Source organism: Hypanus sabinus, chromosome 16 (genome assembly GCF_030144855.1).
Source record: "Hypanus sabinus isolate sHypSab1 chromosome 16, sHypSab1.hap1, whole genome shotgun sequence".
Taxonomy (NCBI): Eukaryota; Metazoa; Chordata; class Chondrichthyes; order Myliobatiformes; family Dasyatidae; genus Hypanus; species Hypanus sabinus.
This window is the reverse complement of record NC_082721.1, coordinates 42,761,255-42,786,884: the sequence shown is the minus strand read 5'-3', so window position 1 is coordinate 42,786,884 and position 25,630 is coordinate 42,761,255. Positions and strand designations below refer to the sequence as shown.

Sequence of the window (25,630 nt, the reverse complement as noted above, 5' to 3'; positions counted from 1 at the left end):
GAAGCATAGGTGATACATTCGAAAGAGGTATTTTTTCAAAGAAATCACTAATCCCACTTAAGAAACCTTGGGAAGGCTGAAGCTGTTTATGTGGATAACTGCTTATGTTGTTTAAGGAGAAGGGGCTACATTCATCGTCGGGATATAGTCAAGTCAAGTCAAGTCACTTTTATTGCCATTTCAAACATTACTGCTGGTACAGTACACAGTAAAAACGAAACAACGTTCCCCCAGGACCATGGTGCTACATGAAGCAACACAAAACTACACTAGACTTCAGACCTACACGGGACTACATAAAGTGCACAAAACAGTGCAAGACAGTACAAATACTAATAAACAAGACAATAGGCACAGTAAAGGGCAAATTACAATATAATAATAAATAATGTAAATGTAAACAATGTTTCAGCAGGAATTGAAAAAGAAATGAACAAAATATAATATGGTATGGCATTTATTTTGGTGACTGGTATTAGAGTAAATGAAAGCAAGAATTGCCGAATATGTGTACACCCGTCAAGTGTCTCGTCCTGTTAAACAAATCACGCAATTTGCATTCTCCAAACACTGTGATGGACCAATGCAGGATTTAGAGATTTTGCATTATAATTCCAGGCGTTAAAAACGAAATCAGATGAATCCACGGTTTTAAATTGCACTTTTGCAGCAAGCCACATTATCCTAATACCGACACTTGCCTGAGAAACCTATACAGTTATATTGTAATTTACATATTTAACTTCCTGATGATAAATTTAAGTACCTTATGAAATTTACAGCGTCTAAGTTTGTTGTGGTACTCAGCAACAGAATACCTAATAACTCCATCAGAGATCGTGTAGCTCTATTTCCCATCTCATCTCTCGTCCAAGGAGCTATTCACACGGTGTCAGTCATTTGTGCAACAAATAAGTAGTCAGATTTTGTTTAAAAGAAATTCATGTTTTAGCCTGCTTGAAATATTCGACTGAGATACTTCTTTTTTAATTTAAAAAAAATTGGAAATCGGAGACAAACTAAAAGTGTCAAAACGTTCGGAGGTGGCCCAAGGTCGGAGAGAGGGAGACAGCAGTCCTGACTTTAATGAAAACTGTTGCAGATTTTAAAGGGGGGAGGGGATAATAAACGCTAGGCCAGTAATTCCCAAGGAGGCGGTTACGTGTTCCTAAGGGGAAATAGAATTCCGCAGGCGGCGTTCAAGATTCTCGGGGGGGGGGGGGGGTGGCAGTAAGCGGCACCCTAACTTGAGGCACAAGACCTGATCGACCGTATCAACTCGCTGAGTCGATAGACGTTCCCAGTTGTGTTAATGTCTTTATTTTAATTTACCGCTGTTAATGATGTACACATACGTACGGAGTGATCTCTGTGAGTGAAGGCGGTGAAGCCTTTAATTCCCATCCTGCTAAGAAACAGAAACTACAGAAAATGCGTCAAAATTATGTTACATACCCGGAGAATGGTTTTCTCTCCGTTCCCGTCAGATCGGCGACGTCTCTTCTTGTTAATGGTTGGCATCTGTCTCTCTCGAAGGACGATGGGTGATGACGATCATCATCACAAGCCTGGGTGGAAGGATGCCCAGTCATCAAGATCCCCCTCTCGGCCTCAAACGTGCAGACCAAAGGAAACCTACTGCACCAGCTGCGCTGCAGGAGCTGCCGGAAGGATGTTCAATGATATCCATTAGCGGTCCCCACTCCGGAGTTGCTGTCTGGGTTTACTCCCGGAGCCTTCGTCTCTCGCGAGCCTGCCCACAATGTAGTGGGGCTGTTTACCCATAGCTGGGGAGTGGTTCTCGAGCACAAGGTTGTGTCCACCCACCGGCGTGCTACGAGTGCATGGCCAGATCTCCTCCCCCTCCTCTGTAGTTCAGCTTGAGCAGTTCAGTCCCCGTGTGTCGCCAGCAGGGAGGCACTACAGGAGGCTTGCTGTTGGAGAGCCTATGTACTAGCAGGGAGAGACTTTCACATTCAGCATTCCTTTTTACAAGACTGCCAGTTAGCAGTGGAAGCTGAAAGTGAGAGCGACAAGCGCTGTACTACCACACTAGACGCATCACAAGTCATTTTGATACCCTTGTTGGTAATACTGTGCTGGCTAATGAAACCGTGAAGCCATCAAGATTGCAGGAACAGTTCCGTGAAAGCCACTGAAAAGGCGACTTATGGTGTTACTCAGTTCCAGAAGATGAAAGAAGCATTTGAAAAGGGTGGCACACTCCAGTCATTTGCCAAGAAAGCTAAAATGACCTTGATAATTTTTATTACCTTAACTCTGCATGTTGAGAGTTGTCTCGTTTTTTTATAATATTATCAACATGATAGCAAAGTGTGGAAAATCTCATACAATTGGTTAAAGATGAACAATGTCTGCCGTATCAGAAGTGCTCTCTGTTGCGTGTGCGCACAACTATATAGATACAGTATTAAATAAAATCATGCGCGCAGGGAATGGTTGTAACCGGTGCAGGGAGATAGTTTTAACCATTTACTAGAGGTGGTGGGGGGTGGGGCAGAGGAAGAGGAGATAGAAAGAGAGAGAGAGAGATGCGCATACTTCAGTATAATGAACCGCACACAAAAACCAGAAGCTGCTTGAATATTGTTGTTCGTGGGAACTTAAGCTGTTATTGTCACAACTTGAACCAGCTATTTCAAACTCTTGCTAAAAACCACATTGATATCGAAGCTACTATACAGCTCACAAGTACTGTGTTAGCTAGGTTTAAAGATGAAAAAAAATTAAAGCAAAATCATTTTTCTCACGTTGGACATGTTTTTACACTATGGGTGTGCCAGAAAGTATATTGTGCCTCAGAGGGACGTTGGCAAGTATGAAGGTGTTTTAGAGGGCATTAGGTTAATAAAGCTGAGGAAACACTGCACAAGGCCAACAGGGCCATTAACTAAACCTCTCAAAGTGGAAGTTAAGACCAACTCTATGGCTGGAAGCAATAACTAAATACTAAATCAATACCACTACCTTAACAGCATCAGTCGAAACAGTAGTCTTCTTTCCTGAAAAAGGACGGGGGTAAGCAGGGAGCGTTTCTGTTTTTGGACAAGAATTGATAAGACTAGAACAAAAAGAAAGGAGCGAAGGGTCTCGGCCCAAAACGTCGACAGCACTTCTCACTATAGATGCTGCCTGGCCTGCTGTGTTCCACCAGCATTTTGTGTGTGTTGTTGTTTGGAAGACCAAGTATACGTAAGTTCTGTCTTCTGGACCGATTCTCAAAATCGTCACTCTTGGCTTTAAGGGCTTCCATCAGCTTAATGGTCGAAATTAAATCCTGTTGCAGTTTTCCAATAGTCAAATCTCGCTTCCGAGCATCTTCTTGCAGAGACGCAATAAGATCTTGTTGCTGTTTAATTACTAAATCCGTCTTAACCATGTACTCTTGAAAAGCCTTTATATCTTCTTTTAAAAAATTGTTGTAGTTCAGCAAATTTTTTATCCAAAACCTCCATAAACAATTCAAAAGTGAATTGAGTTTGTTGTGTCGGAGCATGTTTTTTTCCATTACCGTTCGGATTGCGTCCGGGATCCCGTCCCTTAGACCTGAGAGACATTTCTGTTTGCATATCTTCAAAAGTTCACAACAAACTCTTGGCAGTAAATCCAAAAACAATTAACAAAGAAACTTTCGGTATAGGTAAAAATAGGCTGAATAAGGGTGATCAAAGGTTAAAAAAAGTAAAGGTTATGGAGCGAATCCAAAACAGTACTCACTCCATGAGCATCTCCTGCTGACCTCTTGTGTTGTTGTTTAAATACCTCTGTAATGGAATACTAATTAGCTCAAATGTGAGCACGAGTGCAATAGTCGAATCTGTTGTGCAGACACCAAGATCCTGCAGCAGAATCCCTGGTTGTGACAGAGCCCCCTCCCAGGTGCAGCTCTTGAGGCGTCGCAGTCCTCTGCCTGCTGAAAGCTTCAGATGAGAGATTTGCCCAGGATGTCTTTGGACAGGAACCAAGAATGTTCCTCGGGACTGTGCCCTCTCAATCCACGAAGTACTGAACTTTGGCCTGCACCCAGCAAGATGCCAGGAGATGCCACACAGTATAGAACCATCCACCAAGTGAGGAGGAGGGGTGATTTGAGCAAGGGGGTAAGTTCCTGGGACTTGATCTAAACATCGAGTCATGCACCAACCTGCTCCAGATCAAACTCCTAAACCTCCAACCATCCAAGTTGACAACATCCCTCTGGAGAACAGTGATCATGTCCTATATCTTGGTAGTCTTCCTTCTCTGAGAGCCAACATTGACATTGCAATAAACCACAGAATAGGCTGTGCAAATGGAGCCTGTGCCAGGCTGAGAAAGAGGGTATTTGAAGATCAGGATCACAAGACCAACCCTAGGCTTCTGGTTTATAAAGCTATAGTTCTCCCCTCATTGCTGTATGATATCACAAGAAAGCAGCATCCATCATCTGGAACTCTTCCACCTGAATCATGCTCTCTTCTCACTGCTGCCATCAGGAAGAAGGTACAGGAGTCCCAGGAATCACACCACCAGGTTCAGGGACAGTTACTATCCCTCAACCATCAAGCTCTTAAACCAGAGTAGATAACTTCACTCAACTTCATTTGCCCTATCACTGAACTGTTTCTACAAGGGCTCTTTGTCTCATGTTCTGGATAATAATAATTATTATTTTTCTTCTTACTATTGTATTTGCACATTTGCTGTCTTTTGCACACTGGTTGTTTGTCTGCCCCATTGTGTGCAGATTTTCAATGCTTCTGTCATGGTTCTTTGATTTACTGAGTATGTCAGCAAGAAAACAAATCTCAGGCTTGTATATGGTGATAATTAATTTACTTTGAATGTTGAATATACTCTTCCAAGCTTAAGTCAGTTTTGAGTGGGATAGTGTTTTTGACTATGAATGAGTCATCAATAAGCAGTATTAACCTTGTTTATCTCTAACCACTAACGCTGCCTGACTGCTGAGTATTTTGATTGTTTGTGGTTTTGTTTGAAATTTCCAGTGTCAGTTTTACATCTAACAGTTTCAACGTTGATTTCTCTCTTTTTTCCCTCCACATTTCTTTACACAAATCTTTTCTTGCATTAACTCCAGAGTGGTCAGCTGTAATTAACAAGCTTAAACCTCCTCTAAGCCAGCACTACAACTATGTGTTATTCAGTGGCCCTAAGTCTCCAATCTATCACAAACGACACCCCCTTCCATTGCTTCCCCTCCTCCACAACTTAGAAAAGAAACATTTAATTTCCAACTTTTCAGTTCTGATGGAAGATCATCCATCCAAAACATTATTTCTTAGTCCACTGATGCTGCTGACTTGCTGACTGTTTCCTGCTTTTTCTGTTATACACCACCAGGTTCAGGAACGGAATTAAAGAGGAATTTCTTTAGCCACATTCATTACCACAGGCAGCTGTGGAGGCCAAGTCTTTATGTATATTTAAGGCAGAGGTTGATAGATTTTTGATTGATTGGGGCATGAAAGGATATGGGGAGAAGGCAGGAGATTGGGGCTGTAAGCAAAATTTGATGAGCAATGATGAAATGACGGAGCAGACATGATAGGTCAAATGGATTAATCCTGCTATATTTATGGTCTTATGGTCTTATTACCCCTCAAACATCAGGCTCCGGGGGTAACTTCACTCAGCTTCACTTGCCCCATCACTAAATTGTTCCCACAACTTATAGACGCACTTTCAAGGACTCTTCATCACATGTTCTTGATATTTATTATTTCTTTATTTATTTTGTATTTGAACATTTTGTTGTCTCTTGCATACCAGAGACATCACAACCACCGACAGTTGAAATGGTCATAAGTTTCTTTTAGCCATATGTTGCCAAAAGGAGGAATATTGACAATTTGCAAAACAGTTTTTTGAAAAACAGGTTCAATGACCTGACCTATAAGAATGTTTGCAGCATTTTCTGTTTCCATATGAGTCAGGAAACTATTGTTCAAACTCTACTCCAGCAGTTTCACCAAAGACTTTAGATGTACTGTATATTGGTTATGAAGGAGTTCCTTGTTCTTTTAAGTCATTCTTTTGGTTTATTTGTCTTGTCCAATTGATGTGTAATATTTTAAAGTGACTTTTTCCTGGGCATTTGGTTATGATAATTCCACCAAACACTATGGAAAGAATGGTCAGGTTTAAAACCATTTCAAGTGACCTTATTGTGCAGAAAGTAGTTCTGCATGTCCTACATTAGTAGTGCAAAATAAGCCCTCAATCAGAGACGTCCATTGTAGAGGAAGGTTCAAAGATAAAATGATGTGATTATCTATCTGGTTTCCTCTGATCAGTTAGCACAAACCTGGCAAAAACCCAGAGTTGAGCCTTCTGTTTAAGTGAGTGCAGAAAGAATGTTATCTGGGCTGTGTGATTACCCAAGTTTCAGTATTATTATTATTATTATTATTATTATTATTATTATTATTATTATTATTATTATTATTATTATTATTATTATTATTATTATTATTATTATTATTGCTATTATTTTATTTTATTATTTTTCAATACTTCATATCTTGTTCAAGCGATGAGTGAAACTTATCAAAGAAAGTTGAACAAAGCTTTCTGAAGACACTAAAAATAGTTTCTAAAGTAAAAGTTGGAGCCTGGATTTTGCTTTCTGCAGGAAGGAGATGTATTAAACAAAACTGAGGTAGGCTAGGCAGTATCTGGCCCCTTGCAGAAAGATTTGGGAGCATGCATTGTGGAAGAGCTTGAGCTCAGTGGTATGGTATATTGGCTGACTAAATGCCCCCGAGACCTAGAATAATATCAGGCATAATGTTAAGCACTTACATGGAACAAGATAAAGTCCAAGCAGTTGGAGAATGAGGGATGGCTTTATAGAAGTGGATAAATTCATGGGGGTATAGATGGGGTGAAAACACACAGTTGTTGTCCCATGGAAGAGAAAACACTAGAGGGCATAAGTTCACAGTGAGAGGTGAAAGATTTTAAAGTGGCTTGAGGAGAAGCTTCTTCATACATTTATGAAATAAGCTGCCAGAGAAAGCAGTTGAGGCAGGCACACTGACAATATTTAGAAGGCATTTGTGCATCTCAAGGGACTCATCTCTCTCAGAACTTGTTCCGTGTGTTTATTGAATCATATGAAAGGATAGGCTTTACACTCAGTATTTCTGAGACCGGTGTCATCTACCAACTTTCCCTTCTTGTTCCACACAGCTTTCTGACAAGAACAATTCACAGCGAGACACTGGAAATTTTTGACTACTGTCCATGACTCAGGGGCCATCTCTTGATGAATTCAGACATAGATGATGAAATTCACTACCACCTTTATTCAATTGAGGAGAAAGGTTTTTGAAGATTAAGGCACAAATCTCATATTCCACAGTGATCACTGGAAGGTCTTTCCTGTTGGGTGCAGTCTTTCATTGATTCTATCTATTTCTTGGATTTAATGAAAGAAAAAGAATCTCAGGGTTGTGTATGGTGAGGTATATGTACGTTGATAATAAATTTACTTTCAACTTTGAACTTTCACCCCTACCTTCCTACATGCTTCTGGGATAGCCTAGCTGCAGCAGGAACCTTTAGGCCCTGGAAAAATACCAACAGTGCTGGGCAAGTTCACTGGAAGTACAAGCAAACTGATATATTAGTGCCTTCTCTCCAGGCCAACATTGCCAGCATTAAGGCCCAGGTTACCCTCTAAACATAAGAACCTCTAATTTATTTGACTCAAGCACCATACCAGGCAGTGCATTCCAAGCATCCACCACTTGGAGTAAAACAAACTTACCCCTCATGTCCCATTTGAACTTGCCCCCTTCTCACCTTCAGTGCATGCCCTCTGGTATTCAACATTTCAACCCTGGGAAACAGATACTTCCTGTCTACTCTATCTGTGCCTCTCATAATCTTATGAACTTCAATCAGATCTCCCCTCAGCCTCTGTTTATTCAAAGAAAACAACTCAAGTTTGTCCAGCCTCTTATCATAGTCAACGTCCTGGTAAAACTCTTCTTCACCCTCTCCAAGCATCCTTCTTATAGTGGGGCAACCAGATTGTACATAATACTCTAGATGTAGCCTAGCCAGAGTTTTATAAAGTTACAACATAGCCTCCTGACTTTTGAACTCCGTGCCTTGACTAATAAAAGCAAGCATTCATCAGCCTTCTTAACCACCTTTTCGACCTGTGTAGCCACTTTCTTGGAGCTATGAACCTGGATCCCAAGTTCTCTCTGCTCATCAACAATGTTAAGGATCTTGCCCTTAAAAGTGTACTGTCTCCTGGCTAGGCTTATTACCCAACACCAGGTCCAGTACAGTCCCTCCTCTCTTTGGACTATCAACGTATTGACTTACGAAACACTCCTGGATACACTTAACAAACTCTGCCCCATCTAAGGTTCAATATCCATTCAGAAATCTGTTGGTGGGGGGGGGGGGGGGGGAAGGAAGCTGATCCTGAAATGTTGTGTTGTGTGTCTTCAGGCTCCTGTGCATCCGCCTTGGTGACAGCAATGAGAAGAGGTAGCATATCCTGGATAATAGAGTCCTTAATGATGGATGCCGCCTTTTTGAGGCATCGCCATTTGAAGGCGTCTTGGATGCTGGGTAGGACAGTGCCCATGATGGAGCTGGCTAAGTTTACAACAATCTACAGCTTTTTTCCAATCCTGTGCAGTGACCTCTCCATACCAAAACACTAATGCAACCAGTTAAAATGGTACATCTGTAGAAATTTACAAGTGTCAATGGTGACATACCAAGTCTCCTTAAACTCCTAATGAAATATAGCTGCTGTTGTGCCTTCTTTGTAATTACATCAAAGTGTTGGGCCCAGGATCGATCTTCAGAGATGCTGACACACAGGAACTTGAATATGTTTATCCCTTCCACTGCTGATCCCTTAATGAGGACTATGTGTGTGTTCTCTTGACTTCCTTTCCTGAAGTCCACCATCAATTCCTTGGTCTTACTGACATTGGGTGCAAGGTTGTTGCTGCAACACCCCTCAACCAGCCGATCTATTTCACTCCTGGACGACTTATCGTCATCGTCTGAAAGTCTGCCAACAATACTTATGTCATCAGCAAATTCATAGATGGCCTTTGAGCTGTGACTAGCTACACCGTCATGGGTGTAGAGAGAGTAGAGCAGTGGGCTAAGCACATATCCCTGAGGCGAGCCAATGTTGATTGTCAGCAAGAAGTTATTTCAGACCTGAATGGGCTGGCCTTCCAGTGAGAAAGTCAAGCATTCAGTTGCAAAAGGAGTTAAAGAGCTACAGGGTTTGGAGCTTGTTGATTAACACTGACTGTATGATAGTTTTGAAAGCAGAGCTGTAATCAATAAGCACTAGCCCGATGCAGGTATTACTATTGTCCAGATAATCCAAAGCTGAGTGGAGAGCCAGTGAGATTGTATTTACTGTTGACCTATTTTGCAATAGGCAAATTGCAGCAGGTCCAGGTCCCTGCTTAGGCAGGAGTTGATCCTAGCCATGACCAACCTCTAAAATCACTTCATCACAGTAGATGTTGAGGCACCTCACTCTGCTCTTCTGGTATGCTCTGGTATGATTGTTGCCCTTTTGAAACAGATGGAAATCTCCAACTGCAACAGTAAAAATTTTAAGATGTCCTCAAACTACCAGTTGGTTGGCACAGGTTTTCAGAGCCCTACCAGGTGCACTATGAGGGTCTTACTCCTTCCAAGTACTTGCCCATTTGAAACACAAGGTACACTGCAGTTGCTGGGGTCAAAGCAACACGCACAACATGCTGGAGGAACTCAGCAGGTCAGGCAGCATCCATGGAAATGAGCAGTCAACGTTTCAGGCCGAGACCCTTCGTCAGGACTGAAGAGGGAGGGGGCAGGAGCCCGATAAAGAAGGTGGGGGGAGGGTGGGAAGGAAAAGGCTGGTAGATGCCAGGTGAAAAACCAGTAAGAGGAAAGATCAGGGGGTGGGGTTCCTTGGCAGGAACATTGAATTCTCCAACTTCCAGTAATTCCCTCCCTCTCCCTTCCCCCATCCCAGTTTAACTCTGCCTCCTCCTCCAGCTGCCTATCACCTCTCTGATGATTCTGCCTTCTTCTACTACACATAGTGCTTTCCCCTTACATTCCTTCTTCACCTTTCCTGCCTATCCCCTCCCTGCTTCCCCTTCCCATCCCTTGATCTTTCCTCTGATTGGTTTTTCACCTGGCACCTACCAGCTTTCTCCTTCCCAGCCTCCTCCCACCTTTGTGCATGAGTTCCTTATTGTGCTACCCACATAACGTACACTCATCTCACTCTTGGTGGTTCTTCTTGGAATTTTGGAATTCCACAAACTAGGAAAAATAACTTCACCAGATCACAGAACAACATGAAAATGAAATCAAAGCAATATCGGGAAGTCTCAGAGATTAACTTAGTAGCAGCAGTTCAATGCAGTACATAATATAGAAAATAAATAAATGACAAAAATGTATATTTGAGATTAAAAATCATGCAAAAACAGAAATATTATATATTGAAAAGGTGAGGCAGTGTTCACGGGTTCGATGTCCATTTAGGAATCGGATGGCAGAGGGGAAGAAGCTGTTTCTGAATCGCTGAGTGTGTGCTTTCAGGCTTCTGTATCTCCTACCTGATGGTAACAGTGAGAAAAGGGCATGCCCTGGGTACTGGGGGTTCTTAATAATGGACACTGCCTTTCTGAGACACCACTCCTTGAAGATGTCCTGGGTAATTTGTAGACTAATACCCAAGATGGAGCTCACTAGATTTACGACCCTCTGCTGCTTTCGGTCGTGTGCATTAGCCCCCCCACCCCCCCCCCCCCGACTCCAGACAGTGATGGAGCCTGTCAGAATGCTCTCCACGGTACATCTGTAGAAGTTTACAGAAAGAATGGGATTGAAACCAAATAAAAATAAGCCATGATTGAATGGTGGAGTGGATTTGTCCTATATCTGTTCCTATGTCTTATGTAGGAGGCCACAGAACTGATCAATCAGAATGAGAATGAACTGGGAATTTAAGGTGGCAGGGAACTGAAAGCTCAGGATCATCTCTTGTAGACTCATCTGATATGTGTACACAGGGCCACAATGTAAATTCCAAATGCTGTTTGCTTGGTTGGGAGAAATGCAAGTGAATCCCTGTTTGACCTTGGATGGTGGGAAGGGAAGAGGTGAAGGGACCAGTGTTGCATCTCTTGAGGCAGCACCTCCTGTTCATGGATTGGGCTGGGTGATCCATGAAGCCATTATTCTGCAAAACACTATGTGGACTACCAGGAGTTGGGAATGGAGATGTTCAGGAGGTCAGGTAGCATCTGTGCAGAAAGAAACAAAGTTAATCTTTCAGGTCCATGATCTTTCAACAGAGGAAAATTGTCATTTTTTAAAGATCCACATTTAGCTAATCTCCATACTTAAATGAAATCAATGTTCTTTTTGCAGATATACTCGCAACCTGGTGGATGAAGGCAATGGAAAGTTTAACCTGTTGATCCTATGCTGGGGAGAAGGCCATGGCAGGTACATGAAAGCCAAAGAGAAGACTGATAATCACTTTTCAAAAGAACTCTTACTTTAATATATTTTCTCTTTTGGGGTCAAGTAATTTTTAGGTGAATAGAAACTGTCCTTGACATGTCTTTAAGCTTTTGTTTCTTCTGTCCAACGGGAAATAAAAAGATCAGGTTTGGAGGCTTGGTTATGTTGGCAGTTTTCATGAAACAGCAGAAAGGAGGGGACAAGCTGTAGGCATTCAGATTTGCTGATGTAAGGAAAACGGGTGGCTGGACAGTGAGGACACCTGCAACTTGAAGAGGATATTCATAGGTTGAGTGAGTAGATGAAAATTTGGCACACGGAGTTTAATACTGGGAAGTCTGATGTAATGCATTTTGGTCAGCGGAATCAAAAGGCAGCTTCTTATCTAACTGGAGAGAGACTGGGAATGAATGGAATGCACAGAGATCTGTAGATGCTTTTGCCATGAATCACCAAAAGTCAATCTGTAGGTGTTGTAATTCAAAAGGAAAACCACATATTTGCCTTAATTGTTAGGGGCTGGGGTTTAAAAACATAGCAATAGAGGCTGGATTGGAGGTATTTACGGAAGAAGTAAATACTCTCTCACTATGGGAAGTGGCTCAGAAGAGAAATTGAGGCCTGGAGGCAATGATTATATTGAACAGTGGGGCAGACATGAGCTGGCCTATCTCTACTCATACTTTTGTCTGTTCCAGTGAAACTTAACCATGCCAGCCACTGTGTTACTTTTCTGAGTACCTCCCCTCTGGTTTATCCGCAGCAGTATCCATGATCACTCAAATGCACATTGTTTCCTGAAGCTACTTAAAGGAGAGCTGAAAGAAACACAGTTTAATTTCCCAGACGCTAATCAAGAGAACCAAGAGCTGACCAAGAAATGGGAGAAAACCTTTCATGAAAATGAGGTTACCTACATCAATGGTAAGCTTCTCCACTATATCATGTATCACTACTGATATGGGCAAAGTGACAAGAATTGTACACACAGTCATATTAACAACAACTTGCTCACTGCCTGTAGTCCCTGGCTTGAGTCGTCAATTATGTGAGTAGCACTAACAGAATGATTAAAGAAACGCCCATATTTCATAAAACAAAACACTTTTAGCAGATCTTAAATTAGGAAGTAGCATGCACATTCAGGAAGTTGAATGAAATTCAATAACAGTACTTGCATTTTTGCATTTTCAGCAAAACTAACACATATAGAATAATGATTTAACTTTTACAAACCTCTATATACTTCAATATTTCTCACCAGCTAGCTAGTCTGTGGAATGTCACATGACACATTCTGTCAGCACCTTGTATGTATTTCAGCAAATGCTGTACAGGTATATACACATGCTCATTAAGGTGGTGAGGAAACATTTAGTTGAGAGATATTAGTCTTAAAGTGATTGCTGCCAGTATTAGTTGCAGAACAATTAAGAGTTGTTAAGCAGCGTTTCATTTCCCTGCTTTTTTGAGGAGGTTTTGACACATTGACTATTTGCATAGAAAGTTTTCTAATAACAGATATTTTTCTTGCTAACCTGCAACCAATAATACCCCACAGTCATGATGTAATAGGCCTTTGCCCACCAATTTTATGCACCCATGTGCATAAACTCATATTCAATCTGCCGTGTTCTTCCTCCATTCTCTTAGCTTGGCTATTTTCCCCTTGAAACCTCTTTACATCCTCCTTCCTACTTACAACACCACTTCGTTTTGTATCATCAGCAGTTTATAAAGTGTGCAATTGGTCTTTCTGCCGAATTATTGATAGAGATGTCTGTGGGGCACGAGCACCAATCCCTCAGTAACCTACTAGTCACGGGCCTGCCCACCAGAAAAGGACTATTTATTTCCTTTCTTTGCCTTTTTTTTCTCTCTGCTAACCAATTGTCACTTACCTTGCCAGGTAGATCCACATACTGTTATCTGGTTGATCAACCTCCTTATTGGAAGATCCAGTTAACTATATCCACTGGACTCTTCCTTATCTGTTCTAATGGTCACAACCTCAATGAACTCCATTCCAATAGTAAAAGTGAGTTCCCTTTCATAGACCTGTGCTGACTCTGCTCATTCCGGTTATTCTTTTCCAGATGACCTGTTATAGCTTCATTAGCAATTCCTGCATTTTCCCTTCCACCCTTATTAGTCTCAAATAAAGGCAGCAAATGCTGGAAACACTCAGCAGGTCAAGCAGCAGTTATGGAAAGGGAAGCAGTTAACACTGCAGGTCTGGATGCTCTGCCAGAACATTATTAGTTTGTTATTGTTATCAGTCAATCAGGTTGGTACTTCTTTTTATAAAGAGTGGTGGAAAATTTTCTGTTCTCTAATCGCAACCATTCCAAAATCAGGAGAATTTTGAAAGTTTATAAGCAATACATTTACTATTTTTAAAGTTACTTATTTTAGAATTCTTAAATGTAAATAGTCGAGTCCTTGGGATTTATCAGCTTTCAGTTTCAGCAACCTTTTTGGTAATTTCTTTTTTATACTGTGTATATCAGTTCCTTCAGTTCTCAGACTTTTAGTTCTCTAGTATTTCTGGCAGAGTTTTGTGAAGGGCAGCCAGAATATATTTGTTTAATTTATCTGCATTTCCTTCTCTGACATTATAAATTCTAATAACTCTGTCTGTAGGGACCCAAATCTGTTTTTACTAGTAAATCATGTTTACAGATCAATAGGAACTCTGATAGTATTGACAACTGGTCATTCCCATTCAATTATTTCTGCCATTAATTCATGGGTGCTACATGCATCTGGAAATAGTACTTTTTAGTTTTTTTTTCAACATTTTGTCATTGTTTTCACTGCTTATCTTTGCCTATTTATTTCCCTTACATCTTGTCTAAACTACCAATTCCTGCTTTAGTTCTCTCCTTCCTGCACTTCCCTTAAGAATCCTACCACCCCACCTGTTACTAATTAGATTAACCCTATCCAAACCACTCCAGTGATCCGCCAGCTCCCACTCCTATATCAGACCCACCCTGACAAGGTAGAATAGGCTCAGTAAGTTTCAACAGGTACATTTAATGTCAGAGAAATGTATACAATATACATCCTGAAATTCTTTTTCTTCGCAAACACCCAGAGAAACAGAGAAGTGCCCCAAAGAATGAATGACTGTTAAAATGTTAGAACCCCAATGCCCCCACTCCTCCCCCTCCCAAGTACAAGCAGCAGCAAGACAACAGCCCCCCCCCCACCAACAAAAAAAAGCATTAGCTCCCTCCACAGAGCACTCAAGCGTACAGCAAAACATCAATAAAGACACAGACTGGCAGTACCCCAGAGACTACTCATTCACCCAGTACTTGACATACCATAGGCTCTCTTTCACCCTAATAAGGGAAAAAGAGGTGTCCCCATTTCACAATAAGAGGGGAAACATATTCCTGATTGCCTTTGAGTTTGTGAAGGTTAGCACGTCCTATCCACTGTGAATGGAAATTTATGGGTGATAGCACTGTTTCAATTGCCTGTGAACCTATTTGAAACTGAACAGCTGCTAGTGACGATCAATATCACTTGTGCAGGATGTCAAATGTTCACCAAGACTTGCATTCCAGTGTAAACAGAAAAGAAATTATTTGGTAAACTATGAAGTATTCCACTAAACTAATTGATATGTGCTTTCTCTTCACCTCCACTGCCCTGATCCCTACCAATCACAGACAGTATTGGACTACACCGTGTGGAAAATGTGAGTCACACAGAGGGTGCTGTCAGCCTCCACCTGTACAGTCCACCATTTTACAGCTGCCATTGCTTTGATGAAAGAACAGGCCACAAGCAAGAGGTCAAGATGACTTTCTGGAGCCGATATGGTGAAATAATTCCTTCTGTAAGTTTTAACAAAGGAATTGGGATGAAGAACCGGCAGATAAAATGTGGGATGTACAGATCTAGAGTCCTCTGCACCCTTGCACCTAAGAAGTCCCATGCAGATTTTATGACCACAACTATGGTTTCTTCTCCATTGATCTATTTTTTAGAAGAGTGGTATCAGTAACTCAGTCTCTCCCTGGCTCTATCCACAGATTAGACAATGTAAAAAGGTATGCAAGTCCCTTTTCCACACTGCATTCTTAGCCAAGTTGGTGGTATAGATCCTAAAATGGCCCTCATTTCCATTTTCATTGGAGACAAAACACTTGATGTAGTACCCCATTCCCAGTTATTCAGTGACTTTTACTTAGAGTACAATATGCAAGGGTTTAAGGTGAGAATGGGACAAGACAGCCATGATGTTCTCCAAGCTTTCCTTGTGCATTGATGTTCAATGACATTTAAACCATTTAGACAAACTGTTCTCCAACAAGTCTTAGCACATTCGGGAGCAAAGTAGAAGTAATTGAAACACAAGTTGTACAAAAAAAACCTTGCCACCATTCAGAGTTTCATGTCCTTTTGTGCTGCCCACTATAAAACTTAATTTTGATTTCCTTCGGGGGGGCTTTGAGAAAGTGTCTAACCTTCATGTAGGAACAGCAAAAAGGGGAAACTCAGCATTGTATGTAGGAATTGTGAGTGAAACAATGCCCAATGGATAGACAATGTGGAAACTGTACAGTGGTGTTCCACAGTGGAATGACTGGAAATGTTCCATACACCATGGTGCAATACCACCCCCTGACAACATTCACTGGTATTGCATAATGTTTTGCATTGGTGATTAATGTCAGAATGCATTCCCAGCCATTGTCCCACAGTTAGCTACTTACAATTTCAATGCATTGCCGCTTCTCATTACTTCATGCAGAAGGAAGCAGATATGAACTCTGTTAAATCTTGACTATATTTGTCTATAGCAATTGCACTCAGTATAATACTGAGATTCTTTGGAAATTGCAGTCAATAACCTACTTTGTAGAAGTAGAGGGAACTAGAAGACAAGCTTCACTTTTGTAGAACATGTATTTCTTTTGTCAATGTGGTATAATGGCTATTAGGTTGTAATGGGAGTAGGATGGATGTCATCACAAGAATTGACTTGCCTATGGAAAGAAGATGGTATTCATCAATGGCTCTCATGCTGGTTGGAGGTCCATAACTAATTGTGTTCTACGGGGATCCATGCTGGGACATCTGCTGTTTGTGATATACATAAAAATGACTCGGATGAAAACATGGGTGGGTTAGTAAGTTTGAAGATTTCATAAATATTGATGATGTGGATACTGTAGCAGGATACCAAAGGGTATAACAGGATATTGATCAGTTGCAGATATGGGTAGAAGGATGGCAGATAGAGTTTAGTCTGGCCAGTGTGAGGTGTGGCACTTTGAGAAATCAAATGTAAAAGGACAGTACACTGTTAATGACATCAACACACACAAAACGCTGGAGGAACTTAGCAACTCTGGCAGCATCTGTGGAGTGGAATAAACAGTTGATATTTTGGTCCAAGACCCTTCATCAGAACTGGAAAGGAAGGGGGCAGAAACCAGAATAAGAAGGTAGGGCAAGGGGAGAAGTACAGGCTAGATCACAGATGGGGAGCAGTGAGCGAGGAGATCATTGAACTACTGTCAAAGAGAAGATTTAAACCAGTGGAGCCGTAGCTCAAAGAGACTTCGCAGTGAAGTAGCAAATCATAAACACAAGATTTTGTACTTGCGGAAATCTTAAGCAACACAACACAACATAGCACAACAACACAGGCCATAGATATGGCTACATCGAGCACTGCTGGAGTGTATCATCATGAAGACTTAAGCTTGCACTAATGAGAAACATGGATATCACATGTGGCATTTTTGGCCTGGGTCATATTGAGAATGGATTGTGGTAAAACTGTGATCACATACGTCATTTAAAGTGAAATATTTTTTATCTATTCAGGTTACACCTACCATGAAGAAGCTTAAATCTTCTCGTCAGGTGTTCAAAGGTCCAGATTGTATTTATTCCCCTTCCCCCACCTTCTTATTCTGGCCCCTTCCTTTCCAGTCCTGATAAGCAGTCTCTGCCTGAAATGTCATCCGTCCATTTTTCTCCATAGATACTGCTGGACTTGCTGAGTTCCTCCAGCACTTAGTGTGTGTTTTTCAAGTCCTCCAGCATCTACAGAATCTCTTATGTTTCTATTAAGTGTTGATGTACAGAGGGATTTTGGGGTCCCAATCCAAAACTTCCTGAAAGCGGCCACAGAAGTTGATAGACTGGTATAGGAGATAAACGGCATGTTTGTCTTGCATTAGTCAAAGTATTGCAGCTTCATAAAACTCCCGTCTGGCCACATCTGCATTCATTTCAGGTCTCCTATTTTATGAAGTACGTGAGAGGGGAATCCAAAGGAGGATTGTAGGCCAAGTGCCTTTTTAACCCAGCACTAGGTGCCTGAAATGCACTGTCTGTAGTGGTAGTGGAGACAAATACAGTAAAGATGTTTAAGAGGCCCTTAGGCATTAAAACATGCAGAGAATAGAGAGAAATACTCAGGCAGAAAAGTTTAGTACAATTAGGCATCATTCGCTGAATTAGTTCAGCACAACATCGTGGGCCTATTCCTGTGCTGAAACATTCTACATTCTAAGAATTGCTTGGCTACAGCTCACATTTGAGAACAAACACACAGCCCAACATAGCTGGGTACAGATTGAGCATCCCTTATCTGAAATGCTTGGAGCTGGAAGTGTTTCAGATTTCAGATTTTTTGCAAATTTTGAAATATATAATGAGATAGTTTGGGATCGCCACCATTTCCAATTCGTTTTCTTACGCTTGTTCATCACATATATACTGATGCAGCCATTCACTGTGTTAAATTTTCATCTGCGATGATCTTGGCAAACTTGTCAATGAATTTCTCTACTGCTTCGTAATCAGCAGATGCTTTGTCACCACAAATCTTTAAAAATTTAATTCTGTGCCTTTTCCTAAATTTCTGCAATCAGCCTGCTGAATATACACAGCTATATTCAATTTTAGATTCATCATGATAGATCTTTGCTTGTTTCATGATGAGCATACCTTTAAGTGGCATATGTTCATTCCATTGTTGGTGAATCCACTCTTTCAATATGCAATCAGGATCTTCATTTTTCACTTTATGCAATGTTTTCCTATTTTTCATTAACTTCTGTTCATTACATATGTGAGGTCACTTCTCAGAGCTGTCTGTGGTGTGCAGAGACGTGCGTATTGCCTGGGAACCTTCATGGTGCTTGTGGAATTTTCAGTTTTGGATTTCAGAGGTTTTTGGATACAGGTTATCAACTTGTATTTAGATTAATGTGGTTGAGGGAAGTCATACTGAGTAAAGCTGGGCTGTGATGGAATCAGGAGTGACATGGACATGGGTGGCATTGAATGGGCATAGTACAACAGCACAAGGCATTGATGTGACCATTTAGATCCTTGTTGGAGTGCATTACAGCTATCACCATGAAGAGATATTTGCTCACAGCATCACTAATGAGAGACATCGACAGCAAGTGTAGCATTTTTGGCCTGCAACCTGTTGAGAATGGATCATGGTAAAGTGATCACAGACATATATAATTAAAGTTGAAGTAATGTTATCTCTTGGGATATGATACAGTTATACAAGTTAAATCTCTGAGGCTAGAACTATTTTAATGGAACAATGTTTTTCCAAGAAGGTGGAAGAAGTATCACATGGAGAATTATTATATATTATATCTGTGGAGAAGGAGGATAAAAGCAAAATGGGATACATAATGCATAATGGGCCTGTCTCAGGGCTTGTGTGCTAAAAATGTTTCAATGTACACTACTGGAAAATGTTGTGATACAATCGTGCTGCAGTGGGAGGGCAGATCAAAAGCATACTGTAAAATTAAAGTGTACTCAAACATAACAATAACAAAACATTTCTATTACTCCAAGGAAACTGCTGAATCAAAAGAAAACAACTAAAGAAAATGGACTAAGATAAGCTGTGACGTAAACGACATTTACTGGTGCTTATGGCTGAAGTCAGAATAATATATCTTTTGCAATTTTGCTTAGACCACATGGACTTATTTTGTTTAAATGAATCACGGATTTTTATCTTTCAATTGTTTGTATTCACAGAAATTTCAAATAGCTCTTGCATTATTGCTTCAAATAACTTTTTTAGCTATAGATGTTTCAATTTTACTCAAAAGTGATCTTTCCAGGTGTTCTTCACTAGAATATTCATAACTAGCTGATGGAGCCACTTTGTAAGTGGAAATTCAAAGGACTAAAATTTTGATGCAGATGTCTTTTATTTTCTACTGGTGCAAGTAACTAGACAGGCAAGATTCTCTCTCTACTATCATATGGACTGTGACCCAACGTCCATCAATAATGGTTTCATGCATCCACTGTGTAAAGCGAGTGATTTACATCTCATAACAACATACAGTTACAGAGCTGTGCACTGTAGAAACTGGCCCTTCAACTGCTGAATGGGAAATGGAAACAGATCTGCTGCCATTCCAGGTTTTCTGCCAGCTTATCAATGTTGGGAACATACAAATTATTTGTGCAATTATTAAGAGATATTTTTCTGGATGCTATATTCACCTAAGTTCTTTTTGCACTGATCTGAATGTTGTCAGTTGTAGTAACATGCTATATTACCAAAATATTATAAAAGCAGGGCTGATAACCATTAAAATGATCAGGTAAAAAGTAATAAAAAGTATGGACAACTGTGTGCTTGTATAATAAATCAAGTATTTACTCACTAATATCACAAACAGCAGTTTCTAGATTGACCTGTCAAGCCATCATTGAAACCTTATGAACCTCAGCATTGCTTTTATTTCAATGTTACTAAAAGTGAAGAATAAAGTTTACACAACTTTTATATGACTTTGTTACTATTATTGTGTGAGGTGCACCTGCCCTTTGACTTGCTAAAATGTTTCTTCAGTGCCAACTCAATCAGCAAGTAAACCTAAAGATGATTTATAAACACAAATGATAAGAAAAAAAGCAGCAAAAAAACTGCAACCTACGCAAATGGTCTTCCACATTTTTTTTATTCTCATTATCATTCCTTCCCCCTCCTCCTTTTCACAGTCTCCTTGGTTTGTGTCGTCTCTGTGAATATAAAGGACATAAACCTCCAGCTTGGGTTAGACTCAGAGCCCAAAGAGTTCTGATCCCAACGCCAATGACGCTGTCTGGGATTACCTGGAGATCGAGACAGTAAAAGTCTCCAAGATGCTCGGAAAAACCTACCAGCCAATTTTCTTAGAACACTGCTCAACAGTGTTCTGAAGAGAATTGATGCAGTTTTAAAGGCAAGGTGTGGTTACACAAAATATTCATTTGATTTAGTTTTTTATTACTTACTGCTCTTCATTTTTTTGATATTTAGAAGTTTTTCATTATTTTTGAAAGCATCTCTGCTGTACAATTTTAAAAATTAAAATTACGTGCTTAAAATTTTTACACAGTACAGTGTAACTGAACGTGTACATAAGTCCAAGTATGTGCATGTTTGTGTGTTTGTGCAATTGGTTCCTTCCTCCTTCATTGATATGTTTGTGCAGTCACTAGTTTTATATCAAGTCCCTTTACTAAGATTTCAACATGTTGTGACAGTGAAATGCTCAGGGCAAGTGGCACTGGTGTCTGCCTGCTTGGTTTTGAGTGTCAGTGTCTGCCTGTCTGTCTCCAAGTATCAGGTTGTGCAGGTTCCTGTCTAAGGTGTCAGGAGGTGTGGTTGAAATGTCTTGACAGGATATGCATTTGCCTAGCTCTATTTTCTGGGTTTTGCTGCTTCTCACAGTGAGCTAAGCAGCCAGCTTGTGAAACTTGTTAATGCATGAAGGCTTAAAGCTCCTGCATGTGGCACAAATGCCCTCATTCTTTGTAGAATGAAGCTGGGACTTGGAGGACAGACTAATCCCACTTCATTCTCCCGCCTCTCTCTGTACCACAGCACATGTGTTACAGCAGCTTTGTGACCTTGGGGCACTCATTGTCATGCTCAACATTAGCAAAAATTGTGTTATCATCATTTTGGTTTAGCTAAACTAGAAACTGGCTGGAGTCAGGACTTCATGCTTTGGCTCTTGGTAGGGTCATGCATACCAAGCAGGTCAAAGTGCAGAGGTCAGACTCATAGTGGTCCACCTGTCCTCCAAGTTTGGGAGTTCAGCTCAGAGCTAACAACCCTTACTGGTAAAACAAAATCTTAACAGAAACAGCAATGAAGATTCTTTCTACATCGGAGTGTGATGGTATTCCTGAGTCTCCACCTGGGACTTGCATAACTGATGATAGTGAAAACCAAGAAGAAGCTACAGACATGATGAAATAAACCCTGAACCTTGCCAGAGATGGAGGACTTTCATTGTTGCGCTAAACACTAATGGTGTAATGGGCGGTAGGTCATCTTGAAACTGGATCACAGAGCACTGGCTTTAAGCACTATATAGGTAAGTTTTACCTAGAGGATACTGTATTAGCTATCATTTTCAGGTAAAACTGTGCAAGTTGCAAAATTAGACTTGGCTCTTCTGGTAACAATCTACACCTGTAGGTCTGCCCTTCTTCAATTGTCAGGAACACAGTTTACAACACCACCAATTCCAACAGTACTCAATGTGACATAATGATCACAATAGACCAGTCTCCATAGAACAGGGAACACATCCTGCTGCATTCTTGCTGTTCTAGCTATTCAAAATGATGGGTACCCTGACAGGACAACCTTACACTATTAAACACAAATTCATAGACAGACACAGCATGGAAACAGACACTTGGACCCATTGAGGCCTCTCAGATAACAATCACCCTTTTATGCTAATCCTAAATCAATTTCATTTTCTTTTCTCCTCACATTCTCCATCAAAGTGAGGAGACCGGACCTGCACCCAATGCTCTGGATGTAGCCTTACCACTACCCTATGCATATGCTGCATAACCTCCCTGCTTTTAAATTCAATCCCTCTTAAAATGAAGAACTGAGAGGTAGTGTTGCAGCTTTATGGGACCCTGGTCAGACCCCACTTGGAGTGCTGTGCTCAGTTCTGGTCACCTCACTATAGGAAGGATGTGGAAAGGATGCAGGGATGACACAGGATGAGAGGTGACCTGATAGAGGTGTATAAGATGATGAGAAGCATTGATCGTGTGGATAGTCAGAGGCTTTTTCCCAGGACTGAAATGGCTAACACGAGAGGACACAGTTTTAAGGTGCTAGGGAGTAGGTTCAGAGGAAATGCCAGGGGTAGGTTTATTTATGCAGAGAGTGGAGAGTGCATGGAATGGGCTGCCGGCGATAGTGGTGGAGGCAGGTACAATAGGGTATTTTAAGAGACTCCTGGATAGGTACATGGAGCTTAGAAAAATAGACGGCCATGGGTAACCCTAGGTAATTTCTAAATAGACAATAGACAGTTGGTGCAGGAGTAAGCCATTCAGCCTGCACCGCTATTCACTGATCATGGCTGATCATACACAATCAGGACCCCGTTCCTGCCCTCTCCCCATATCCTTTGACCCCGCTATCTATAAGAGCTCTATCTAACTCTCTCTTGAATGCATCCAGAGACTTGGCCTCCACTGCCTTCTGGGGCAGAGCATTCCACATATCCACCATTCTCTGGGTGAATAAGTTTTTCTGCATCTCTGTTCTAAGTGGCCTACCCCTTATTCTTAAACTGTGGCCTCTAGTTCTGGGCTCACCCATCAGCGGGAACATGCTTCCTGACTCCAGCGTGTCCAATCCCTTAAAGTAAGTACATGTTCGGCACAGCATCTTGGGCTGAAGGGCCTGTATTGTGCTGTAGGTTTTCTATGTTTCTATTACTCCTCCTCCCCCCAGATTCTACCATTCTGTTACACACCAGAGCTAATTAACAGCAGTCAATTAACCTGCCAGCCTATACATCTGGGTTTGGAGAGGGAATCCAGCAGAAACCACTATAACCACTCCACCCCAGACCTCATCACGTAATTGATACAAACATGGACCAACGAGCTGAATTCAAGGTGAGGTGAGTGTGAATGTCCTTGAGATCAAGAAGGCATTGACCCAGATACGGTATCTGGAAGCCCTGATAAAAGTGAAGTTAGTGGTCATCACAAAACAAGCATCCAATAGGCAGAGAAAGATGCTTTTGACTGATGGAAGTTGATCATACAGCTCTGAGGTATCTCTTTGGAAGTGTCCTTGAGCATTATCCTAGGCTCATCGATCCTCAGCAATGATCTTTCTTCCATCAGAAGTGGAGAAGCTCACTGGCTGCAGTGTGTTCACTCACAAAACATACTCTGTCCATTAACACAGTCTTCATAAATCAATTAGACGTTGTCATGATCACTTCTTGCATTCCTTGGGCTTTTGAAAGCTCACTAAAGTTTACATAAACAATGAGGCCAAGTGCAGACAGACAACCCCATTTTAATGGTGCCTGAGACGAAGAAAGAATCCAGCTACAATCAACAAATACTTTACAGACATTAACAGACCTTCAGTATTACTCTGTACAGACACTCTGCAAACATTACTCACTAACAGACCCCACATGCAACAAGATCAGAAGGAGCTCGATTGTCATTTGATTCGCTAGACATTCATTCAATGATTTACAAAATCTAATATGATACAAATCTCTCCCACCAAGAACAAAAGGCATCATATCACATGTTTTCATTTAGAAATATCTTGCTGGTCCTTCATTATTACTGGGTAATACTGGGTATTACTGGGTCCTTCATTATTTCCTCCCCAAGCTAATATGACAGTTATGCACGATGTTCCTACTTAACGGCTACAAGGTGAAGTAAATCAATCAGGCCCTTAAAGGGGCCAATGGAAAAACCAGGAAATCTAACAATGAAGAGGAACACGTCACTACCACCTGTCTTCCCTATATTTCCACAGTTTCTGGAAAGATTGCCAGGATCCTGAAGAAATACTGGATTAATACCATCCACATCCCCATAAGGAAGCCTAAGTCACAGCTTATGCTGGCCAAAGGTGACGTGGGACTCAGGTTGGCTGGTGTTTACAGGATTCCTGTGAATGTGGAGCAGTCTATATCACACAGACAGGACCTACAGTGGAAATCTGCATCAAGGAGCACAGGAGATGTATCTGGGCTACTCAGAGGAATCGACAGTAGCAGAACATTGCATTCGCAGTGGCCATAGGATTGACTTCAAGGTATAAAACTACTGTGTCACGCCAGTGGCACTTGGAACCACCTGGTGAAGGAAGCCTTTGAAATAAAACTAGAGGAAAAGAAATTTAACAAAGACAAAGGTCTTGCTCTAAGTAAGAACTGAAATTTAATTGTAAGCAAGGTTAGAGAGTGGAAAACTGATAGGATGAGGACTAACCAATCAGGACTATGGAGTTATAAATACCACCAGACTAGACAAGCCCAGGTATCATCCCTGATGAAGATGGCAGAGTTTGTCATTGAATGGTCAGTTATAATCAATAAGCTGTACCCGTTTGAAAGCCTGAGAAGAGTTTATTCGTTGGGTCTAAGGACGTTGCACAACAGCATTGTAAGCACTTGTGAGCAGGACACCTGCAAGACCTATGAAAATGGCATCACCTGCTTGAAGACAATTAGGAATAGGTAATATATACAGTACTACCCTTGTCAGTAAAACCCAGTGAAAAGTAAATACAGACAGTACCCAGGTTATATAAGGGTTATGTTCTAGTAAACCAATTTTCTTGTACATCAGAAATGAACAATTTCACCAAGGGTCAAGTAACATGAACACTTTGTTGTTGCCTGTGTAGTTAAAATGCTAGAATCATAGTGTCCCACATTCAGTTTCCATGGCCTTAAATTATCAACGGATATTACATTGTTTGATAAAGTAAAATAAATACATTTGTCGTCAGTTTCCAAACCATATCTTAGCAGCTTCCTATTGTGAACCGACAGCTACAACTTATATAAACTTAAGACAAAATATATGTTTAATTACAGCAGAAGTTATATGCAAACCACTTTTTTTTTTGCATTTTTAAATGATTACAAAGTATGAAAAAACAATGTATATAACCCATACCCCCTCCCCTTAACCCCTCCCCCCTAACTGCCCTATAGAAAAAAAAAGAAAGAAAGAAAGCCTGGTTATTGGAAGA

General features: G+C 41.0%; 1 protein-coding gene and 1 long non-coding RNA gene across 4 annotated transcripts in view; one reads left to right on the top strand and one right to left on the bottom strand.

Annotated features, from left to right (window-relative positions):
• LOC132406255 (uncharacterized) overlaps nt 1–1,935 on the bottom strand; it is a 48,644-nt gene extending 46,709 nt beyond the window's left edge. For both annotated transcript variants that reach the window (XR_009516113.1, XR_009516112.1), the window contains exon 1: nt 1,456–1,935. This is a non-coding gene — a long non-coding RNA (uncharacterized LOC132406255). The remainder of the gene's footprint in view (nt 1–1,455) is intronic.
• Nucleotides 1–20,363, top strand: part of LOC132406253 (cysteine dioxygenase type 1-like) — a 112,730-nt gene extending 92,367 nt beyond the window's left edge. For both annotated transcript variants that reach the window (XM_059991643.1, XM_059991644.1), the window contains exons 3-6: nt 11,455–11,532; nt 12,314–12,474; nt 15,234–15,403; nt 19,414–20,363. In XM_059991643.1, coding sequence (XP_059847626.1) covers nt 11,455–11,532; nt 12,314–12,474; nt 15,234–15,403; nt 19,414–19,443 — 439 coding nt within the window. In that variant the 3' untranslated portion in view covers nt 19,444–20,363. The remainder of the gene's footprint in view (nt 1–11,454; nt 11,533–12,313; nt 12,475–15,233; nt 15,404–19,413) is intronic.
• The last annotated feature ends 5,267 nt before the right edge of the window (nt 20,364–25,630 follow it).